Raw genomic sequence first — 18,511 nt, forward strand, 5'->3', positions numbered from 1 at the left:
ATAAAAATAATTTTAAAAGCACACTACAAAAAACATGTGCAAAGGGTAATTAATTAAAGCAAATTGGGGGCTACTGGCTGTAATCATGGGAACTTGCTGTAAATGTGGTTCGAGTTTATTGGTGCAGAAAATCTTAGCCACACTGCAATGTGCTTTGTTATAATAAACTTTTCATGATATTTAAAAATTATAGAAAAAATCTAAATAAATCTAACCATGCTAAATGAGTTCTGTTTTGATAAATTGTCATGACACAATTTCTTACAAGAAACAAAGTTAAAGGAATGTCTTGTCTTACATGATGCATGACCGTACTCATCTATAAATGAAAAGATTTACATAGCTTGTCTTTACTATATTTTATATTCCCCCCATTTGATTGGCATAATAGCCAATAATTCACTCACTTAAACCTAGAATGTGAGTTTACACCTTTCCCAATTATACTGTTCTAATTTTGAACCACTTCTGCTAAAATAAATATAACGATATACAAAAATGCACAGTGTATGCCACGCTGTTTTTGTTGCTCCTTAAAAAAAAGCCAAGAAAATACTTTGGCCCGTAATTTGCAGCCCTTACGGTTGTGTACAAGGTGCGTATGCGCCTGTAGGGGCCGCGCAAGTTCTGGGTTTTCACACACGAAGCACATGTGCGAAAACTCAGAACTCGCAATCTGTCAAGAATCTTCTTGACAAATCCAACACATCCCCGGGAAAAGGGCATCCGCGGGCGGAGAGTTGCGCTATTTACCCAACTTCTGCCCAGTGAATGCCTGTGAAATTCTTACACCTGGTAAAAGCAGGTGTGAGGCCTGCTTTTACCAGCATAAAAGAGTTTAAAAAAAACATAAAAATAATTTTTTTTCAAAGATTATTTTTAGCCCCTTTAAAACTTAAATTTATTTTTCAAAAAATAAATTTTTGGTTTTAAACATTTAATTAAATGGCATTTTAATTAATTTTAAATATGTATTTTTTCATTTATTTGAAGTGTAGATGTATTTTTTGGGGTATTCCCATTCATGCTTATGGGGATCCCATACATACGGAATCCCCATAAGTATGAATGGGGATTCCCTTCTTTTATTGGTTGGGCCACGGGAAGCCTCCGACCGCAAATTCAGGGCCAATGTTAATTTTCACATTGTTATTACTATGGATACTGAAAACAAAGCAAGGTTACTTACTTATTTTATCCACATCAAGGTCGGCGTTATAATCCCAGATCATTGGTTCAACAAGCTGATCCAACATGGATTCTAACGGGAGATAAAAAGCTTTTCAATAAGATTTGCACCAAAAGGCAGAAACAAAATAATTAAAAAAATGAAATTCAAAATAAGAACGCAGGTTTTCCTTTCTTATTTAAAAAAGGCCCAAAATAAATATAAACCTCGGAACATTAGGATTACTTTTTCAATTCACAATTTCATTTGTGTTTTTGATTTATTTGTGATGGCTTGATAAGAACATTTTGGATGTCATTATCCTAGTAAAAATTATAATTATGCTATGATAGCCACGAATTTTTAAGGAAAACCACACTTTTTTTTAAATGTACTGTGTTTTATGAAAAACTATCAAAAATGATTACAGCATCAAATATGCGACAAGTGTATGAGATATTTCACCATATCCATAATTATTCTGGGAATACGTTAATAATTTCAAATATTGTTTACTTCATAATTTTTTTTAATCTATACATTATGGGCTGGATTTTGATACTGGAGGCGTGTAGGAGGCAGGACTACAACTTTTTGGGTTGTAGTTCCGCCTCCATCGAGTTGTGGCCAACCCACGTGATTTTCACTTGATTGACCTTGTTGAACCCGCCTAGCGGGCTCAGCAGGCCAATTAAGGGCCACCCGGCAACAGGTGATGTCACAGATTGACATTTCATCTGTCAAGAGCTTTTGACAAATGAAATATCAGCGTTTTGACAGCTGTTTGACGCTGACAATCTGTACACTAAGTTAATTCCTTCCTCTCAGGCTGATTTAGAGATCTCTCCAGAACAGAAAGCTGAATACTGCAACTTTTGACAGCTCGCAGCCATTCTGTTTTCTGTGCCGGTGAGATGAGGGACTCCCGAGACCTGAAGGAAGGAAGGCTGTAAAGGTAAGTAAAACTTCTTTAAACACTTTACACACACCAAACACACTTATCTCTGCACTCATGCACCCATCATTCACCTGAACACCTCGAACCCTCCAAGCCATTCATCCCGACGGCCCACCTCGCTAACTTGGCATGGTTTGGAGCCGTCGGGAATCCCACATTTCAACAATGAAAATAGGGATTAGGCTAAAAACTGCCTGTTAACTACTGGTTAACAGGCAGTTAATTGGCACTAATCCCCTTCTCGCCTCGGGGAGGCGGGTCCCAGCACAGGTCGGGTATCCGCCTCCTTTGAAACTGGCATTGAGGCGGGTTAGGGGTGGGATGGGTTCGTGCCCCCCGATTTCGCGATTTTAACTCCCCACACGCCTCCACGGCCCAATGAAAATCCTGCCCTATGCCTTTCAAAACAACCTGTCACTATTGCTGTTTTTATAACAATGTCCCTGTTTAATCTAAACTAATCTTCTGAGATTTAGAATTTGCACGTGAATTTGGATTTTGTTTTTAAATCACTGAAGGGGTTAAAAGTTAGATTAGCGGCTTAGCTGACTAGCTGGCTGATGTAATAAAGGAGAAGTCTGGCAGAACAATGACAGTTGCTGACAGTTGGAAAAAGCATATTACACGATGATTGGGGGAGTGAAAGAAGGTGAGGAGGTCATGCATTGGACAATGGGCCGCCAATCAAGGACATGCGGTCAATACTTGGAATGGAAGGAGAATAAATGAGATAAATAAGGTGTGATTTGCGAAGATGTGGTTAAGTGTACGTAAATTGGACAAGAGCTAAAGAGTAGAACAATGGCAGATGTGGAAACAGGGCAATTGAGATAAATAAGATGTGTTTTGTGGAGATGTGATTAAGTGTACGTGACTTGGACAATTAATTGGCCAAGTCCCGAAGATGTGAAGGAAACAAGATATAAGATTTTATATAAGCCAACTGCTCGAATGTAAAAATTAGACTCTCGTCTCAGCTGCGGTGGAGAGAGCCTCTCCCTGCACGTGCTTGAATAAAGATCGCTTGAAACCAGTACACGCTCATCTCCGTCTGCTTTGGGGCAGAGAGAAAACCCCCAACTACAATGTCTATTATGAACAAATCAAATTATCAACAGCAATCTCATGAAATTTAAAAGAAAATCTTTTCTGATTTATCCTAATTTGAATATTAGAATACAACTTTGATACTTAGATAATTCTAATACACTAAATGAATATTGGCGAATTGTATCTGTTAAAATGCCATGAGGCGGAGTTTCCGCTTTGGGCGAAAATGCACTCGAAATTACGCTGGTTAGGTTAGGCTCGGCTTCAAATTTCTGCTAAAACTCATTTGCATAATCACAAACGTTAAAATCTTCAATGAACCAGCACAATCGGGCAGCATAATAGAACGTAATTGTTGCGTTTTTTTCCCCCATTAAAAAGTATTCCTTGATGTATTTAAGAGTATTAACCTGGTGCAATTTTATTAATACAGCTGAAAATGGGATTATCACCAAAAATAAGCATTTTAATAACAGTGTTCAGTCCTCCACATGTGAGTAACCTGATTTAAAATCACTGAAAATGATTTTTTTTTAAACTCTATGGAACCATTTAAGAGTTTTATTGGTGCATACTAGTCCGTTTTAGTAAATTAAGTATTTTTTGATATGAAAAAACTTTTAAAATATGCCTACTGATGCCTGTGCGCCTAAGAAAATGCGCACAATTTGAAGAGCTTTACTGAACCAATGCATTCGGCAGAATCTTGCAATTGCGACCTGGGGACGTGGCCAGTTTTGTGGGCGGGGCCTGATTCGGAAGAATTGAATCCTGAACCAGCGTAACTCACGTTTAAAATTCCCCGATCTTTTGCGCTGGGTTTGGCTGATTCCACCCAGATCGCGCTGATATTACTAGCTTAAACAAGTGGAAACTCTACCCTCCCAATGTTTTTAAAAACCCCAAACAGTTGGTGGGTTATAAACTAATCAGTACGCCAAGTGATCAGGTGGCCCTTGAGAGGGTGCAGAGGAGATTTACCAGAATGGTTCCGGGGATGGGGGATCTTAGCGACAAGACAGGTTGGAGAAGCTGGATTTGTTTTCATCATTAGAGCAAAGGAGCTTATGCGGGGATTCGATAGAGGTGTACAAGATTATGACGGGTTTGGAAAGGCTAGACGGGGAAAGGCTGTTCCCACTAGTTGATGGTACAAGGACTAGGGGACACAGATTTAAGGTTCTGGGCAAGAGATACGGGGGGACGTGAGGAAAAACTTTTTTACGCAGCGAGTGGTGATGACCTGGCATTTGCTGCCGACGGAAGTGGTGGAAGCGGAGACACTCAATGTTTTCAAGGGGAGACTGGATAGGCACTTGAGGGAAATAAACTTGCAGGGCTACGGGGATAGAGCGGGGCAATGGGGCTGACTGGATTGCTCTACAGAGAGCTGGCACGGACTTGATGGGCCGAATGGCCTCCTCCTGTGCCGTTATGACTCAATGATCAACATTTTACCATCTGATGGTAATATTTTAATCCCTTTAATCTAAAGGGTGGAAAATTAGAACAGGTGTAATAATTTACAAATTTGGAAATCAGATATGTTCAGGAAAGGAAATTTTTAACAAGTAGAGAGAAGGTAGCTGGAGTCTACATTACAACAGTGACTACACTTCAAAAGTTCTTCATTGGCTGTAAAGCACTTTGGGACGTCCTGAGGTCATGAAAGGCGCTATAGAAGTCTATCTTTTTTTTCTTTAGAAAACTGGTCAAACTATGCTTTCATATCAGGATAGGCATTTCCATGAAAGTAGAAATATAGCAAAGCAATTTAAAACTTTCTTTTACGTAGCTCAAACACAGGTTATTTCGAGGACACTATAAGTGGGTCTGATACAAAGTGCTTGGGTTGAATTCTGAAGGTACAAAAATATAAATCAGGTGAAGAACTAAACAAGAAGTTGCTCACAAAATATTACAGGCTAAAATAATGAAAACAATTTAGGCAAAAAAATAGATTGCCACAGAAACACAGCATTATGTGTCAATCAAAAGGCAAAAGAAAACTTTCCAAAATAAAGAAACAGGAATGTCATGGATTAGCGGTGCTGTATTAGGTAAAAGTCAGCAGATACCTCGGGATTATATTGTAAAGTATTTGGCTACAGAAGACATACATTTTGATTATAATGAAGAAATTCACATATATTTAAATCCTTGTTATTATAAAGCAGCAACACATAAACCATCCCTGCCAACACTTACAGCAGACAAAAGGTATGTGTCAAAAAGTGTTAGCTGTGGTTCAGTTGGTAGCACACTTGCCTCTGAGTCAGAAGGTTGTGGGTTCAAGTCCCACTCCAGAGACTTGTAGCACATAAAGCTAGGCTGACACTCCTGGGGAGTGCTGCACTGTCGGAGGTGTTGTCTTTCGGATGAGACATTAAACCAAGGTCCTCAGGACGTAAAAGATCCCATGGCACTATTTCGAAGAAGAGCAGGTGAGTTATCCCCGGTGTCCTGGCCAATATTTATCCCTCAATAAACATTAAAAAAAATTATCTGGTCATTATCACATTGCTGTTTGTGGTAGCTTGCTGTGTGCAAATTGGCTGCTGTGTTTCCCACATTACAACAGTGACTCCACTTCAAAAAAATTTCATTGGCTGTAAAGTGCTTCGAGACGTCCGGTGGTCGCGAAAGGCGCTATATAAATGCAAGTCTTTCTTTTATGGCATCAACAAATGTCTGCTAAAAATCAGAGCAGAAAAGAATGCACAGCAGATATGCTCAAATGGTAATAATGGAGAAGCATGTGTACTGTGCTGGAAAGGAGGCCAGCTGAAGATCACAACTTAAAGTGTTACTTTCCCTTTCACACTTTTAGCTCAAATGGAGTCGCTGGCAAAACAAGAATACCTTTAAGTTTATCTTCACCAATATTCCGGAGCATGTCATCCCACATGATAGGTTTCACACTGGGGTGGGTGGTGGTGACATAACTTGATACAGCTCTCACATGAGACAAGAACAGGCTATCTACATCAGTTTGGCTTTGCTCAATCAATTGCTTGGATTCTTCACCTTCACCGAGGTAATAGACCTACAAGATTAATATATAAATGAACAATTTTCATTAAAAAAAAGTAGAGTTATTTAAGATGAAGCATCACAAGATTAACTGAATGGTCTACAAGAACAAACAGTATTTTTTGCAAACTCTGCCTCAGACCTTCCACATAAGTTTTTGCAGTACCTCATCTGATCCAATGTGTAACCATTTCAGGTCTTTATGTATTGCCATGATCTGGTCAATCATGGATTTTACTAGTTCCATAGACATTTTTTTATGAGGATTGAGGCTGTTGGGGAATGTTTTCATTTCGCGAAGGTGAGAAAAGGCTTCATGTTTAAGCACAAACTGTAGGAACAAGGTTTAAAAGAAAAACATCAATCAATAGCAATTTAACTTAAAAGAACCACACATTCTCGACCCGGTATACGGAAATCTCTCACGGGCTGCTGTGCGCCTCAATATTTAATTAGATATGCATCCCACACTGGCAGAGGTACAACCACATACAAATACATCAAGGCCAATTCAGAATTTAGAGCACGGGATACCACAACCCATGTTGAAAAGGTGTGACCAGTGGTTACACTGATGTACCATATTTAAAATGCCAACAAAGTTTTATATACAAGATTTACTAGTTTTGATCTGGTATTTAAGCTCTAAGCAAATGCATGGATGACTTAAGTCATACACAGTAGTTAATAGTTTCTTATGCATTTTGTTTTCAGACACTATAATTTACGGTAAATTTATTCATAAATATTTTGCAGATTTCATAAAATTTAGCCCAACATGGTGTTTCAGCTTTATCTTGTTTCAAAACTCACCTCCATGTGGCCAAAGGTTTGCACCAATGGAATTACTTCAAAATTATGAACCCTGGCCAGATTTATAATGTTTCTGATGTCTGAAAGACTGCAATGCAGAATGTACATCATTATTGGGTATCAACACAAACTACAGTTTAGCACATGCCTCAAGTTCCTGGCTGCTACACAGTTGGTTGAATTTTGTCAGCTTGTTAAATGAAATGCCACGGGACTGCTCGGCATTCTGTCTCACGGGAGGGGAAACCATACAAGGCAACTATCAGCGTTTCACACTCACTCAGTCAATGTTTACAGACTTGTTTGCTGACAAAAATCACTGCTGCCCATTCTGCCTGGCTGCTCGTCTGAGGCCACCCCAGAATGGTCCACAGTTCTCTTCTGTACTTGCATGGCTGTGCATGTGCAAGCACAAGGCTCTGCACTCGCTGGGCACAAGGTGGCAGGTACCAAAGTCAACAACAATTGCTCATGTTGTGATCTTCAACAGTCCGTAATTTAAAAAGTATGCACAGTTTAAAATCCAATGAGGTACAAGTGGAGTAAGCACTCCTGCTACCTTACCAGTACTGCTATTTCATTTAAGTGGACTCAGCACACAGCATCTCTTGAGTATTTGTTTAACCTGCTGTCAGATGTCACTCCAGCTAACCTGGAGACAAAATGGTTCAGACTGACTGGATTAGGCAATCAATCCCCCATTTCTTCTAAATGGATTTTTTTTAAAGCTAGTCAATAAAGAACCAAAAAAAACTAGTTCTTTAGATAGATTGTGGCTCAGCTTGGAACGTAGGACTGAAATTAGATGTCTTGTAGGCATAATATTAAGGTTTAGAGTATGTGTTGGGCATTTTGGTGGGTTATGATTGCGTTTGACTTTGTAAAACCCTTGTTACAATATTGGGGTTGGTAACTCACACCGTTCGGAAACTTCCAGTGATGATTCAGTACACATAACCTTACATTTATTTATCTACATTAAAATCCATCAACCATTCTATAGCTCATCTGTTTAGTTCTTACAAGTCTCTGAAAGAAAGAAGAAAGGGCCGAATGGCCTGCTCCTGCTCCTATTTCTTATGTTAAGAAAGAAAGACTTGCATTTATATAGCGCCTTTCACGACCACCGGACATCTCAAAGCGCTTTATAGTCAATGAAGTACATTTGAAGTGTAGTCACTGTTGTAATGTGGGAAACGCGGCAGCCAATTTGTGCACAGCAAGCTCCCACAAACAGCAATGTGATGACGACCAGATAATTTTTTCTGTTATGTTGGTTGAATAAGTATGAATCTCTTACTCAGCACCTGGCCACAAAGCTTAGTGTCATTTGCAAATTATTTACTACAAGCCCCACAACATTTATAAATAGTTTGAACAGCAAGGGATCCAGAACAAATCCCTGCTGAACTCCAACACACTTTTTTCCATTATCACTACCATCTGCTTTCCGTTAACAAGCCAGTTCTCAATTCAATTAGCGAAGGTGCCAATAACTCCTTTATAAATCTCATTTTCAGAACATTGTGAAAAGCTTTCTGAAGATCCAGGTTATGCTCACTATATTGTCCTTGAGTGAATTTAGCTACCATCTCAAATATTCTCATAAAGCCATACAGTCTACCCCCTGTAATTTGCACTCTTTACTTTAGCATTAATAGCATCCTGTAAATTACTTTTGAGCATTTTCCCATTACTGATGTAGTATCACACTCTGACAACAGGAAACTTGCCATCATGAAGCTCAGATTGCCTGTTGCTGCCTCTGACATTATCCATTGATGGCTGTCCCTTAATAAAGCTGGCTAGGAGACCCAGTTCTGATAACCTTTCATCATTTTAAGAGTAAAAACAGCAACTGCAATATGGAATATTTTCAGCATCACCCACCACAGTCCAATTATTATGATTATAAGAGTGCACTGGTTAAATGAAAGTATTCACTGGCTCTTTCTGATAGAAATTCACAGAAAAACTGTCTAGCCCTGGAAATTGGCCCAATCTAATTCCCTTCACAATGACTTATTCCCTCCACCAGAGGGATATCAAGTTTGCAGCCTTCTGTCTCACTGAACCAAGGTATGACCAATCCTCCAGCTAATGGTTGATTGCCATATTTTGGAATATCTAATCTAATCAAACTGGAGAACAGGGCACCGAACGTCCTTCTGACTCTTAACGGCAAATATGTTGCTCATTTATGCTCCACAACTTGCGTTTCCTCTCAAAAACTGTCAAACTCCACCTGCTTGATGTAGATGGGTGTTTCTCTTCCCCCCTCCTGACCCTCTCCGAAACAACTGACTTTGCTTGACTACTTTATACACGCTGTCTGCCTCCTACGTGTATGCCAGTGTTTGTGGATTTAAAAAAAGCTATACTAAGCATTTTGGAAAGCTGTCCCAAAAGTTACTGCAGCTCCATTCAGTTGGTAATGCATTACTGCCATGCTACATGCTCCTGCCCTCAGTCAGTGAAGAAAAGGAGACAGCAATAGGAAAAGGCCCGAAAAATGAGGTGTATAGTGAAGAAAGGTCCTGATGGGAAAACTGGCTACAGAAAGAATATTCTAAGCAGAGAGGAACAGGTGAGAGGATAGCAGTAATCATTGGAGAGCGCAGCCCAGTGAGCCTGGAACAGATAAAGTCAGAAGGTGGGTTTCAAGGATCGCCTTAAATGAGGAGGGAGGTGGAGTGGTTTAGGGAGGGAATTGCAGAGTGTAGAGCCTAAACAAGTGAAGGCATGACCGCCAATGGTTGGCAAAGGGAGTTGGGATGTTCAACAGGCCAGTATAGGAGGAATGCAGAGCTCTTGGTGCGTTGTAGGGCTGGAGGAGGTTACAGAGATAGGGAGGGGAGAGGCCATGGAGGAATTTAAACAGTGTAGGCTTATATTAAGCCATTTTTGATGCGTCAAGTTTTTTGGGTGAGGTGCCAGTTTTTTCTTTAAACTTGTTTGTTGGTCAGCTTTTGCTGGTTTTCTAGGCTGGTACGTACAAGGTATTGATTGATCTGCTCTCTGAGTTTAGAGGCCTCTGCTAACCATTCATAGCCTAACATTAGTAGTGGAGGAATATGCAGCTAACATTGTTCTACCCACAATGGCTGAAAAAAAATGTGGCAGTCAAAAAGCCAATGACAAAGAAGATCGGGGGGTAGGCAACAGAGGAATTAATTAGATCAGTGAAACTAGGCAGTGTTTTATCTTCTATATTCTAACAGTAACTTTTTTTTATACAATAAGATTATATCTTGAAGAGTTCTGACCATATGTACACTTATTCTATGGTTAGGAATAGACAGAGTTAGTGAATTTTGGCATTTGCAGTCACACAATGGCCCGATCTACCAATTTACAATGAATGAATAAATCATATTCTATTTTCATTACATGGAATTCTTGAATTTTTAAAAACTGTTTTTACTATTGTTTTTTGATTCCGCCCATTTACAATTAGGACAAATAGATCACAATGCACAGATAAGTAAAATTATGTTTTATCAGATGGGATTCCAGAGACTTAATTTTGGAAATGAAATTCCACTATTCGGTTCATTTCTCTTGTGAAAACCACAGATCAGTGGCCCAACAATGATGACACTGAATGATAAGATCAGTCCAGTAGCAGGATAACCAATGAGGAAATTCAATGAGCCCAGATATTGCAAATTCAAATATTGAAATTCCATAGCAAACTGACCAATTAAAGAAATGAGCAAAATACGCTTGTAATGCATTAGAAGTTGTAAATGCAAATCAAACAAAAATAAACTACAATGGTATTGCAAAGTAGATTATCGCCTGATTTTAACATAATGAAAATCAACTGCTGCATTAAAACAACTGAATTCATCTGATTTTGTGACAAAGATTTGCTGATAATTCCAGATTTTTTTTAAAGAATAATCAATTACATTATTTTTGATATTCTCCTTATTGTTTTTAGTTGTAAAACAATGTGATATTTTACAAAAGCACCTCATGGTTAAGAAGAAAGTATCAAAGGAACTTCTAATAATAATATTCATCCATTTATAAAACCTTTACCTGTAAGCATTTGGAGACCTCAACACCTGTAGCTTTCCCTCATACGGAAACATATCTTCATACTCCAGGAGAATACCATTTGCACCAAGGTGTGCAAACAGAGGAAAGATCTACAACAAAAAAAAATCTGCAATGGAGCTGTTTTAATTCAAATTCCAGAAGAATCGGGTATGACATGAATCAACTGAGCGGCCTGCGGGCAGCGCTGTCCACGGAGAGTATAAATACTCGGGCATGGGCCCAGCTTGCGCAGAACATTCTTAACAGGAACTAGTGAAGGACACAACGAGATCTCCATGTTGTAAAACAGTTGTTTAAAGCTTTGTTTAACGCTCAGACCAAGTGCCTAGTAGTTTTCTTACGTCAGGGTACATGCTGGCTCTTGGACCAGGTGGACCACATCAAGCTATAGTATTATTGAAACGAGTTTTCCGGTAATGAAAGATGATCTTTATATACTATTGTGAGAAGAGCAGATTGGGTCAAATGATTGAAATTCTAGAATTTCAATCTAAAATATACACATTTTTCTAAATCAGAAGCTGAAAATCTATTATGACCTATATGGGGAAAAATTGAGTTGCGTCCCTATTTGGGGTGCTAACTTCGCTGGGGGGGCTACTTTTAGCGCCTCCAAAAAATTAGCGCCCCCGCGGCCGAAATTCATCGGTAGCGCCCCAAGAGGGAAGCGGGGCTCTATTGGAAGTGCCCCGTCTCCCTCTTGGGGCGCTGCAAATGAGTATTGTGGCGCTACGTGGTACTGCAGGCCTTCCTCCCCTTCTTAAAGGGGAGGGGGCCTTGCGCAGTGCGATCCGGGGCCCAGCTGGGCCACCAGGGATCCGAGTGCCGGCAAAAGAGCCCGGCACTCAAGAGAAGTGGGGGGGGGGTTGCTGAGGAGGAGACCGGGGACAGCAACGGGGGCAGGTGCTGGCAGGCGGCCAGCAACAAAAATGGCCGCCCGGCACCTCACCTTTAATTAGCGCCACCCCGGCCACAGGTAGGCCCCCCTGACCCCGTCGGGCATAGCGTCCGGCGGTAAGTCAGGGGGCGCTACCGAAGATCGCGAGCGGGGCATCATCGCCGGAGGCGTTAATGATTACCGGTGCTGCTAACCTCCCACTGAAATTTGCGAGAGGCGTTGGCGGCGCCACGCCTGGGCGCTAGTTGCTTTGCGCCCCGTTAGCGCCCTCTTAGGGAGGTGGAAAGCAACCGAATTATTCCCCCATAAAGATCAATGATTATTGCAGTTTTATTTTTGAACCAAATGTGTATATAAGTTACTTTAGCCTCTGTTTTACCCATTGCGCTGAGATTCAAGTTGTTACGGTTGGAATTTAACAATTCAAGGCAGAACTTTAAACAGTTCTCAAGTACAAGACATACAAAATTAGACACAGCTCTCGTCTTCACTGGTAACAGTTAATCAGGAAATATCAAAATATGTACATTTAAAAAATAACTTTTTGCAAGGCAATTGTAATTCATCAATGGCTTCAGAATAATGAAGTCATATAGCACAAGAGCTCTGCTCAAGTAGTATAAAGGAAGTTAATGGAATTTAGAGTTAATCAGTCTTACATATTTATTATTGCTTAACATATAACCTTTTCCTTTACATGCTACACATATTGACCTGCAGCCATGTCAGCAGCGCTGTTGACCGCAGTGGAGGCTAAACACAAGTGAGAAGGAGACAGCTGTACCAGCTCTTTGCTGATGTAAACACCAAAGAATTGTGTAACATGAGAGGTGGATACAATGTTCTTTTGCCCTTTTTCGGTACCTGGCCAAGTTAATCACTAGAATCATAGAATTTTACAGCGTTGAAGGGTGCTACCAAGTCCAGTGTGCCTGTGTCAACTCTATGAAAGAACGGTCCACTTAGTCCCATTTCCCTGCCCGTTTCTTTTTCAAATAGGTATCAGTTTCTCTTTTTAAAGCTATGATGAATTCTATTTTTACCACCTTCTGAGAGCTTTCCATTTCCAAACAGCTCTCTGCATAAAACAAATCTCCTAACCTCTCCCTTCATTCTTTTAGTAATGATCTTAAACCACCATCTACAAGGCACAAGTCAGGAGTGTGATGGAATACTCTCCACTTGCCTGGAGGAGTGCAGCTCCAACAACACTCAAGAAGCTCGACACCATCCAGGACAAAGCAGCCCGCTTGATTGGCACCCCATCCACCACCTTAAACATTCACTTCCTCCACCACTGGCGCACCGTGGCTGCAGTGTGTACCATCTACAAGATGCACTGCAGCAACTCACCAAGGCTTCTTCGGCAGCACCTCCCAAACCCGCAACCTCTACCACCTAGAAGGACAAGGGCAGCAGGCGTATGGGAACACCACCACTTCCAAGTTCCCCTCCAAGTCACACACCATCCTGACTTGAAAATATATCACCGATCCTTCATCGTCGCTGGGTCAAAATCCTGGAAGTCCCTTCCGAACAGCACAGTACTTCCAGCACACGGACTGCAGCGGTTCAAGAAGGCGGCTCACCATCATCTTCTCAAGGGCAATTAGGGATGGGCAATAAATGCTGGCTTTGCCAGCGACACCCACATCTCATAAACGAATAAAAAAAAACTTATGCCCTGAGTTACTGGCCAGTGGAAATAGTTTTCCCAGATTTACTGTATCAAAACCTCATGGGGTAAAAATCCTGTATCGCCCATTCTGGGGCGCTAATATCGGCCGGGCGCAAAGTTTAGCGCCCGGCGTTAATTATCGCCTCCGACTGCAAAATTCACCTCTATCGCCCCTGGAGGTGATTTGAGTGTCAAATCAGGCGCAACACACCTCTCTTAAGTTGCAAACATCAGGGAGCGAGGCGCTACCTCAGAACGCTACTGAAGCTCAGGCGATGCTAATTACCATGGAAGCCAGACAGACTGGTGCCGTCCAGTTCTTAAAAGGGAGGGGCCATCTTGCTGGCCAGCCATTCCCTGCTCATTGCAGCCTTGAATCTTGGCCTGGAAAGACCTCGAAAGCAATTGTGTTGGAAGCACTAATGGATAGGCCCAGGGAAAGAGCTCGGCGCTTAGGAACCTCAAAAGTGGTGCTGAGGGCCAAAACTCCTTAGGGCATTAAAACCAAAAATGTTGCCAAGAAAAGGCAGGAAGCGCCCGCATTTAAATAGCGCTCCCCCATCCCCTTCCCGACTTGAAAACATTCCCCTCTACCTGTCATTCCTAGTGGCAGGCGCTAAGGCAGGGGGCGCGACTCAATATCTGGTCTGGGGCGCTACCAGGGCGTTGCATGCTTGACTGATGTCACGATCTGCGGGCGCGGGAGATCGTGGCAGTAGTATTTAGCGCCGCCACAAGATGACAGGTCAATTTTGCAAGCGGTGCTAAAATCGCCGCGCTCGGGCGCTAAGTTCCTAGCGCTCCGTTAGCGCCCCCCAGAGATGCTAAAGGGAGGCGCTAACCAACCGAATTCCACCCCCCCCATAATGTTAAACACTTCTAACAAATTTTCTCTGAATGATTTTGTTCCCCTGATCTATCCTCATAACTAAAGCTTCTCATCCTAGGTAATCATCTCTTCAGCATCCTCACCATGGCCTTGACATCCTCCTAACTACACCCAAAACTGGATACCGTATTTTAACTGCAGCCTAACCAATGATATATTAACATCCTTTATACTACAAACACCATTAATCATAGATAACCTGCTGAGGCAATTGGTTAGATTTAAAAAGTATAGAGTTCTGAAAATTCAAAGTAAATATTTTGTCACTGAAACCATCTTAATAGGTTAGAGTGACCCTTCTTTTGTTGTAATGCATAATCATTGTGAAGAAATATAAGAATTCCATTATTCCGACTGATAAGTCACCTCTGCCAGATAGGAGAACTTGGGCGGGGCTCCTTTCAAATCCAGATGTACTAATTTCAAACCCATCTGTGGAGGTTTAAGTGTGCTAGCTTCTGCCTCCATTGGTCTGTCCCCATGGCCATCTGCCATTCTTCCAACACACAAAATCTAGGGCCGTATACCACCTGGAAGGGAAAGAGAATATTGTCACAGGAGAATTAAATTCTTTTAATATATTCACTTGTGGCAGTTCTTATTTTCACCCAAATTGTAAAATATATCAAACAATCTGCCTTGTGCCCCATTTTGGGAACACAGAAAAACCCTTCAACAACACTGCTGGTCTTTGTAACTTTCAAGAAATAAGCTTGTATTCAACATTGTACCAAATTATCTTTTTAAGCTGTTGTGATAGATCCGCCGGCAACCAATTGTTGCAGACTCAGAAATAAGGTGCCGCCTCTGTTCTGTGTGCTACTGATCAGGCGCAGCACACAAGAAGTGCTGACCACGATTCAGCACCTGAAACATTGGGGGCCACTTTTCATCCGATGCCCAAATTGGGTGTGAAGGAGGCAGGGTGTCCGTGGCACCCACCTCAATCCGATAACTTGAAGCACGAACCAATTTGAGGATTGTGCCTCATTACCATAGGAAGGGCGACTTGTCAGCGCTACTCGTGCCTGCAATTGGTAGCTCGGCCACAGGGGTGCGGGAAATCGTACGGTTCCTCTGCAGGGCCGTGTCGGGCGCCATGTGTTAAGGGGTAGGACAAGCTGGCAGCGGGTGGCAAGGTTTTTGTGGGGCCAGGAACATCATTTATGCTGGCCCCACAAAGATCTTTGCGAAAAGGTTTCACCTACCTTTTTTATTTTAAAGTGGCCTGCAGCCGTCCCTTTAAGGTGCGCCAGTTAGGCCGCACAATGCCAGGCGCCAATGGTCGGCGGCTGTGCGGCACACATTCCACCCACTGCCACCTGCAAATTGTCTTGGGAGTCCTACAACCGGCACAGGGTTTGGGCAGGAGCATCAGCCTGCCATTTTGAGGCTTTCCTGAAAAGTCCATGAGCCGCTCAATTGGCAGGTGACTTTTTTTTCCCCCAGCATAAACGGGGCAGGCAGCAGTCGAAAAATCGCCAATAACTTGTCTGTTCTCTCCACAGAGATGTTCCCCAACCGGCAGAGCGTTGCCAGCATTTTCTGTTTTGTTTTTGTTTTGAGATTTCCAGCTTCTGCAGTTGTTGTACCCAAGTTTGATCTTAACAAACTGTTGGCCAACCAAGCTGACAGGTCCATTCTGGGCTGGCAGGGGTGAATGCTCAGTGCGGGTTTTGCTTCACCACAGTATTGGAGGAAAAGGGGGAAGTGTTGCATTCATTTGGATGCAAAGCTGAGGTTTGGCTCCTTGCCTTGCCCGGAGTCCCCTGCAGCAGCTCGATTGCTCGCGCCTGTTGGCAGTGTGGGTCGAGCACTCGCCCGCCGCGGAGCCTCACACCACAACCGCCTGCTTCCAAAGAGCCATGTCGGCCCTGAAGAGAGCGACTTCCAGAAAGGCGGAAGACGAATACAGCCGCGGCCCAACGCAGGAGCAGTTCCGGCTGAGGTACGGCGCAGCACAAGGACGAAAAGGGGGTTTATTTTTTAAACAGGGGGGGGCAAGCAGCAAAGCGGGAGGGGGAGGAACCTCGGCAGAGCAGAGAGCTGGGAGGAAGGAGGAAAGGAAAGGTTGCTTTACAAACAATGCAACGATGCAAATCCCGTCAAACGTTGCTACATTACCGAGCTGCCTGTGCAGCCGTCGTCATCCAGGGGCCAACTTACAAACTGCGCCCGTGGGACTGGGCTGGGCTGCTCGGGGACACAGCGCTGCCACTGTGAGCCAGCCTGGGAGGAAGAGCCCTGGGGGAACAATGCTCACAGATCCACACTGCTGCACAGAGAGCGACTGGCAAAGGGGGAAGCAAAGGCATTGCATTAGGGGAAGAGGGATTGGGGGGTGGTTGAGCAGGGAAGTGGGGACTACTTTAAACAGCTGCATGCACATTGCAGAACCCATAAATAGTGAGTTTCTGCACCAACAAATTTGCCCCCACCCCCAATCACAAGATAGGTGCAATTTCAGAATTTGCAGACAACACCGTTGGAATCGGCGCCTCACAACTTGAGCCGTCTCAGGGGGGAAATGCCCTCCGTGCCCTTCAGCTCTGCGCCGAGGGGTTTCCTGTACGGGCTGCTCCTGCACACTCTCCACTTTGTCATCTTCACCTGCCGACCGGAAACGCCTTGGCGTGCCATCTTGCCGTCCGGCGGAGGTCCCCAATGGGGGACTCTCTACGCGGGAGTCCCCCCCCCCCCCCCCTTTTCTATTGGGGACTTTGCCTGGAGGGTGTTGCACGGAGCTGTCCCGTGCAATAAAATGTTAAGTAGGTTCACGGACTCCCAGGCCGCCTGCCTTTTCTGTGGCCTGAAGGAGTCCGTGTTCCATGTTTATATTCAGTGTGAGAGGTTGCAGCCCCTCTTCCATTATTTGAAGGGGCTGCGCCTTGATTTTTGGTTGCACTTCAGTTCCACGCTCCTGATCTTCGGTCACCCGGTGCAGAGGGGAGCGGGCGGGTCAGAGGACCTCCTCGTAGGACTGCTCCTGGGCCTGGCCAAAGTGGCCATTAACTGGTCCAGGCAGCGGGCGGACGAGGGGTCATTCGGCCAGATTGCCTGCCTCTCTCCCGAGGCTATGTTCGCGCCAGGGTGGCCCTGGAGATGGAGCACACGGTGTCCGCCGGCACACTTGAGGCCTTCCGAGACCGGTGGGCGCCGCGGGGACTGGAGTGCATCGTCACCCCGGTGTCGTGTATTGATTGCGAGTTTGACACCAGTCAATACGGTAATGCAATGTGCACTGCATTATGGGAATGACCCGGGAAAACGGCAGTCAGCCATTTTACAGAATAAAGTGAACATCGCAGTTAGAAGCCTGTCTGCCTGATTCTATGCTTTAATGCGTTCATACAACACCCGGCAAACCAAATTTTAGTTTAATTTGTTAAGTTTTATTTAAAGTTCTATTTAATTCACAGTTAAGTTACAGTTAATTGGGTCTAGCCAAAAGAGGACCAAATTGAGGGGTACAGTCAATGCAGAGGACAAAATGCGAGAAGACGTTAATGAACTTGCAAAATGGGCGTGTAAATGGCAAACAAATTTAAATATAGTTAAGTGTGAGGTGGTGCATTTTGGTTGGAGGCCACATCAGACACGCCAGCCCCACCGTCTCGTAAATCAAGAGACAAACTCTTAAAAATCGAGAGATTTGGTATAGAAATCACGTTGCTATTTTTTTCATGCTTAAAACAATAGAGATTGACGGTTGGTTTATAAACCTTGTGAGTGGCTTATTTAATTTCTAACACAGCCCCGATGTCCCCTCTGATTTTATTTTTGCGCACGGTCCCATTAAATTTGCTGGGCGGCCGCGTGTGCGCAGCATCTTATCCAGCTGGTGAGCGGCCTGCGCGGGATCTCCCGATTGATGCTCGGCCACGCGCCCGCACACCTGAGGGGGAACGTTGGTCAGAGCTCGTCACAAAAACTGTATTACTGCATCCGAAAATGTT

General features: G+C 43.2%; 2 protein-coding genes across 10 annotated transcripts in view; one reads left to right on the forward strand and one right to left on the reverse strand.

Moving 5' to 3' along the window:
- The window catches only part of LOC147102740 (hexosaminidase D-like), a 38,441-nt gene extending 21,559 nt beyond the window's left edge, over window positions 1-16,882 (reverse strand). For 2 of the 8 annotated variants that reach the window (XM_085963498.1, XM_085963499.1), the window contains exons 1-7: window positions 16,722-16,882; window positions 14,922-15,085; window positions 11,070-11,179; window positions 7,023-7,110; window positions 6,376-6,540; window positions 6,039-6,222; window positions 1,190-1,261 (exon numbers count right to left, since the gene is read on the reverse strand). In XM_085963498.1, the coding sequence (XP_085819624.1) occupies window positions 1,190-1,261; window positions 6,039-6,222; window positions 6,376-6,540; window positions 7,023-7,110; window positions 11,070-11,179; window positions 14,922-15,050 (748 nt within the window). In that variant the 5' untranslated portion in view covers window positions 15,051-15,085; window positions 16,722-16,882. The other 6 variants (XM_085963492.1, XM_085963495.1, XM_085963496.1 and 3 more) reach the window with 6 other exon arrangements.
- ogfod3 (2-oxoglutarate and iron dependent oxygenase domain containing 3) overlaps window positions 16,373-18,511 on the forward strand; it is a 143,549-nt gene continuing 141,410 nt past the window's right edge. For both annotated transcript variants that reach the window (XM_085963506.1, XM_085963507.1), the window contains exon 1: window positions 16,373-16,503. In XM_085963506.1, coding sequence (XP_085819632.1) covers window positions 16,421-16,503 — 83 coding nt within the window. In that variant the 5' untranslated portion in view covers window positions 16,373-16,420. The remainder of the gene's footprint in view (window positions 16,504-18,511) is intronic.

This window comes from Somniosus microcephalus, chromosome 21, assembly GCF_052327205.1.
Source record: "Somniosus microcephalus isolate GS21.2 chromosome 21, FLI_Smic_1.0, whole genome shotgun sequence".
NCBI classification, from domain to species: domain Eukaryota; kingdom Metazoa; phylum Chordata; class Chondrichthyes; order Squaliformes; family Somniosidae; genus Somniosus; species Somniosus microcephalus.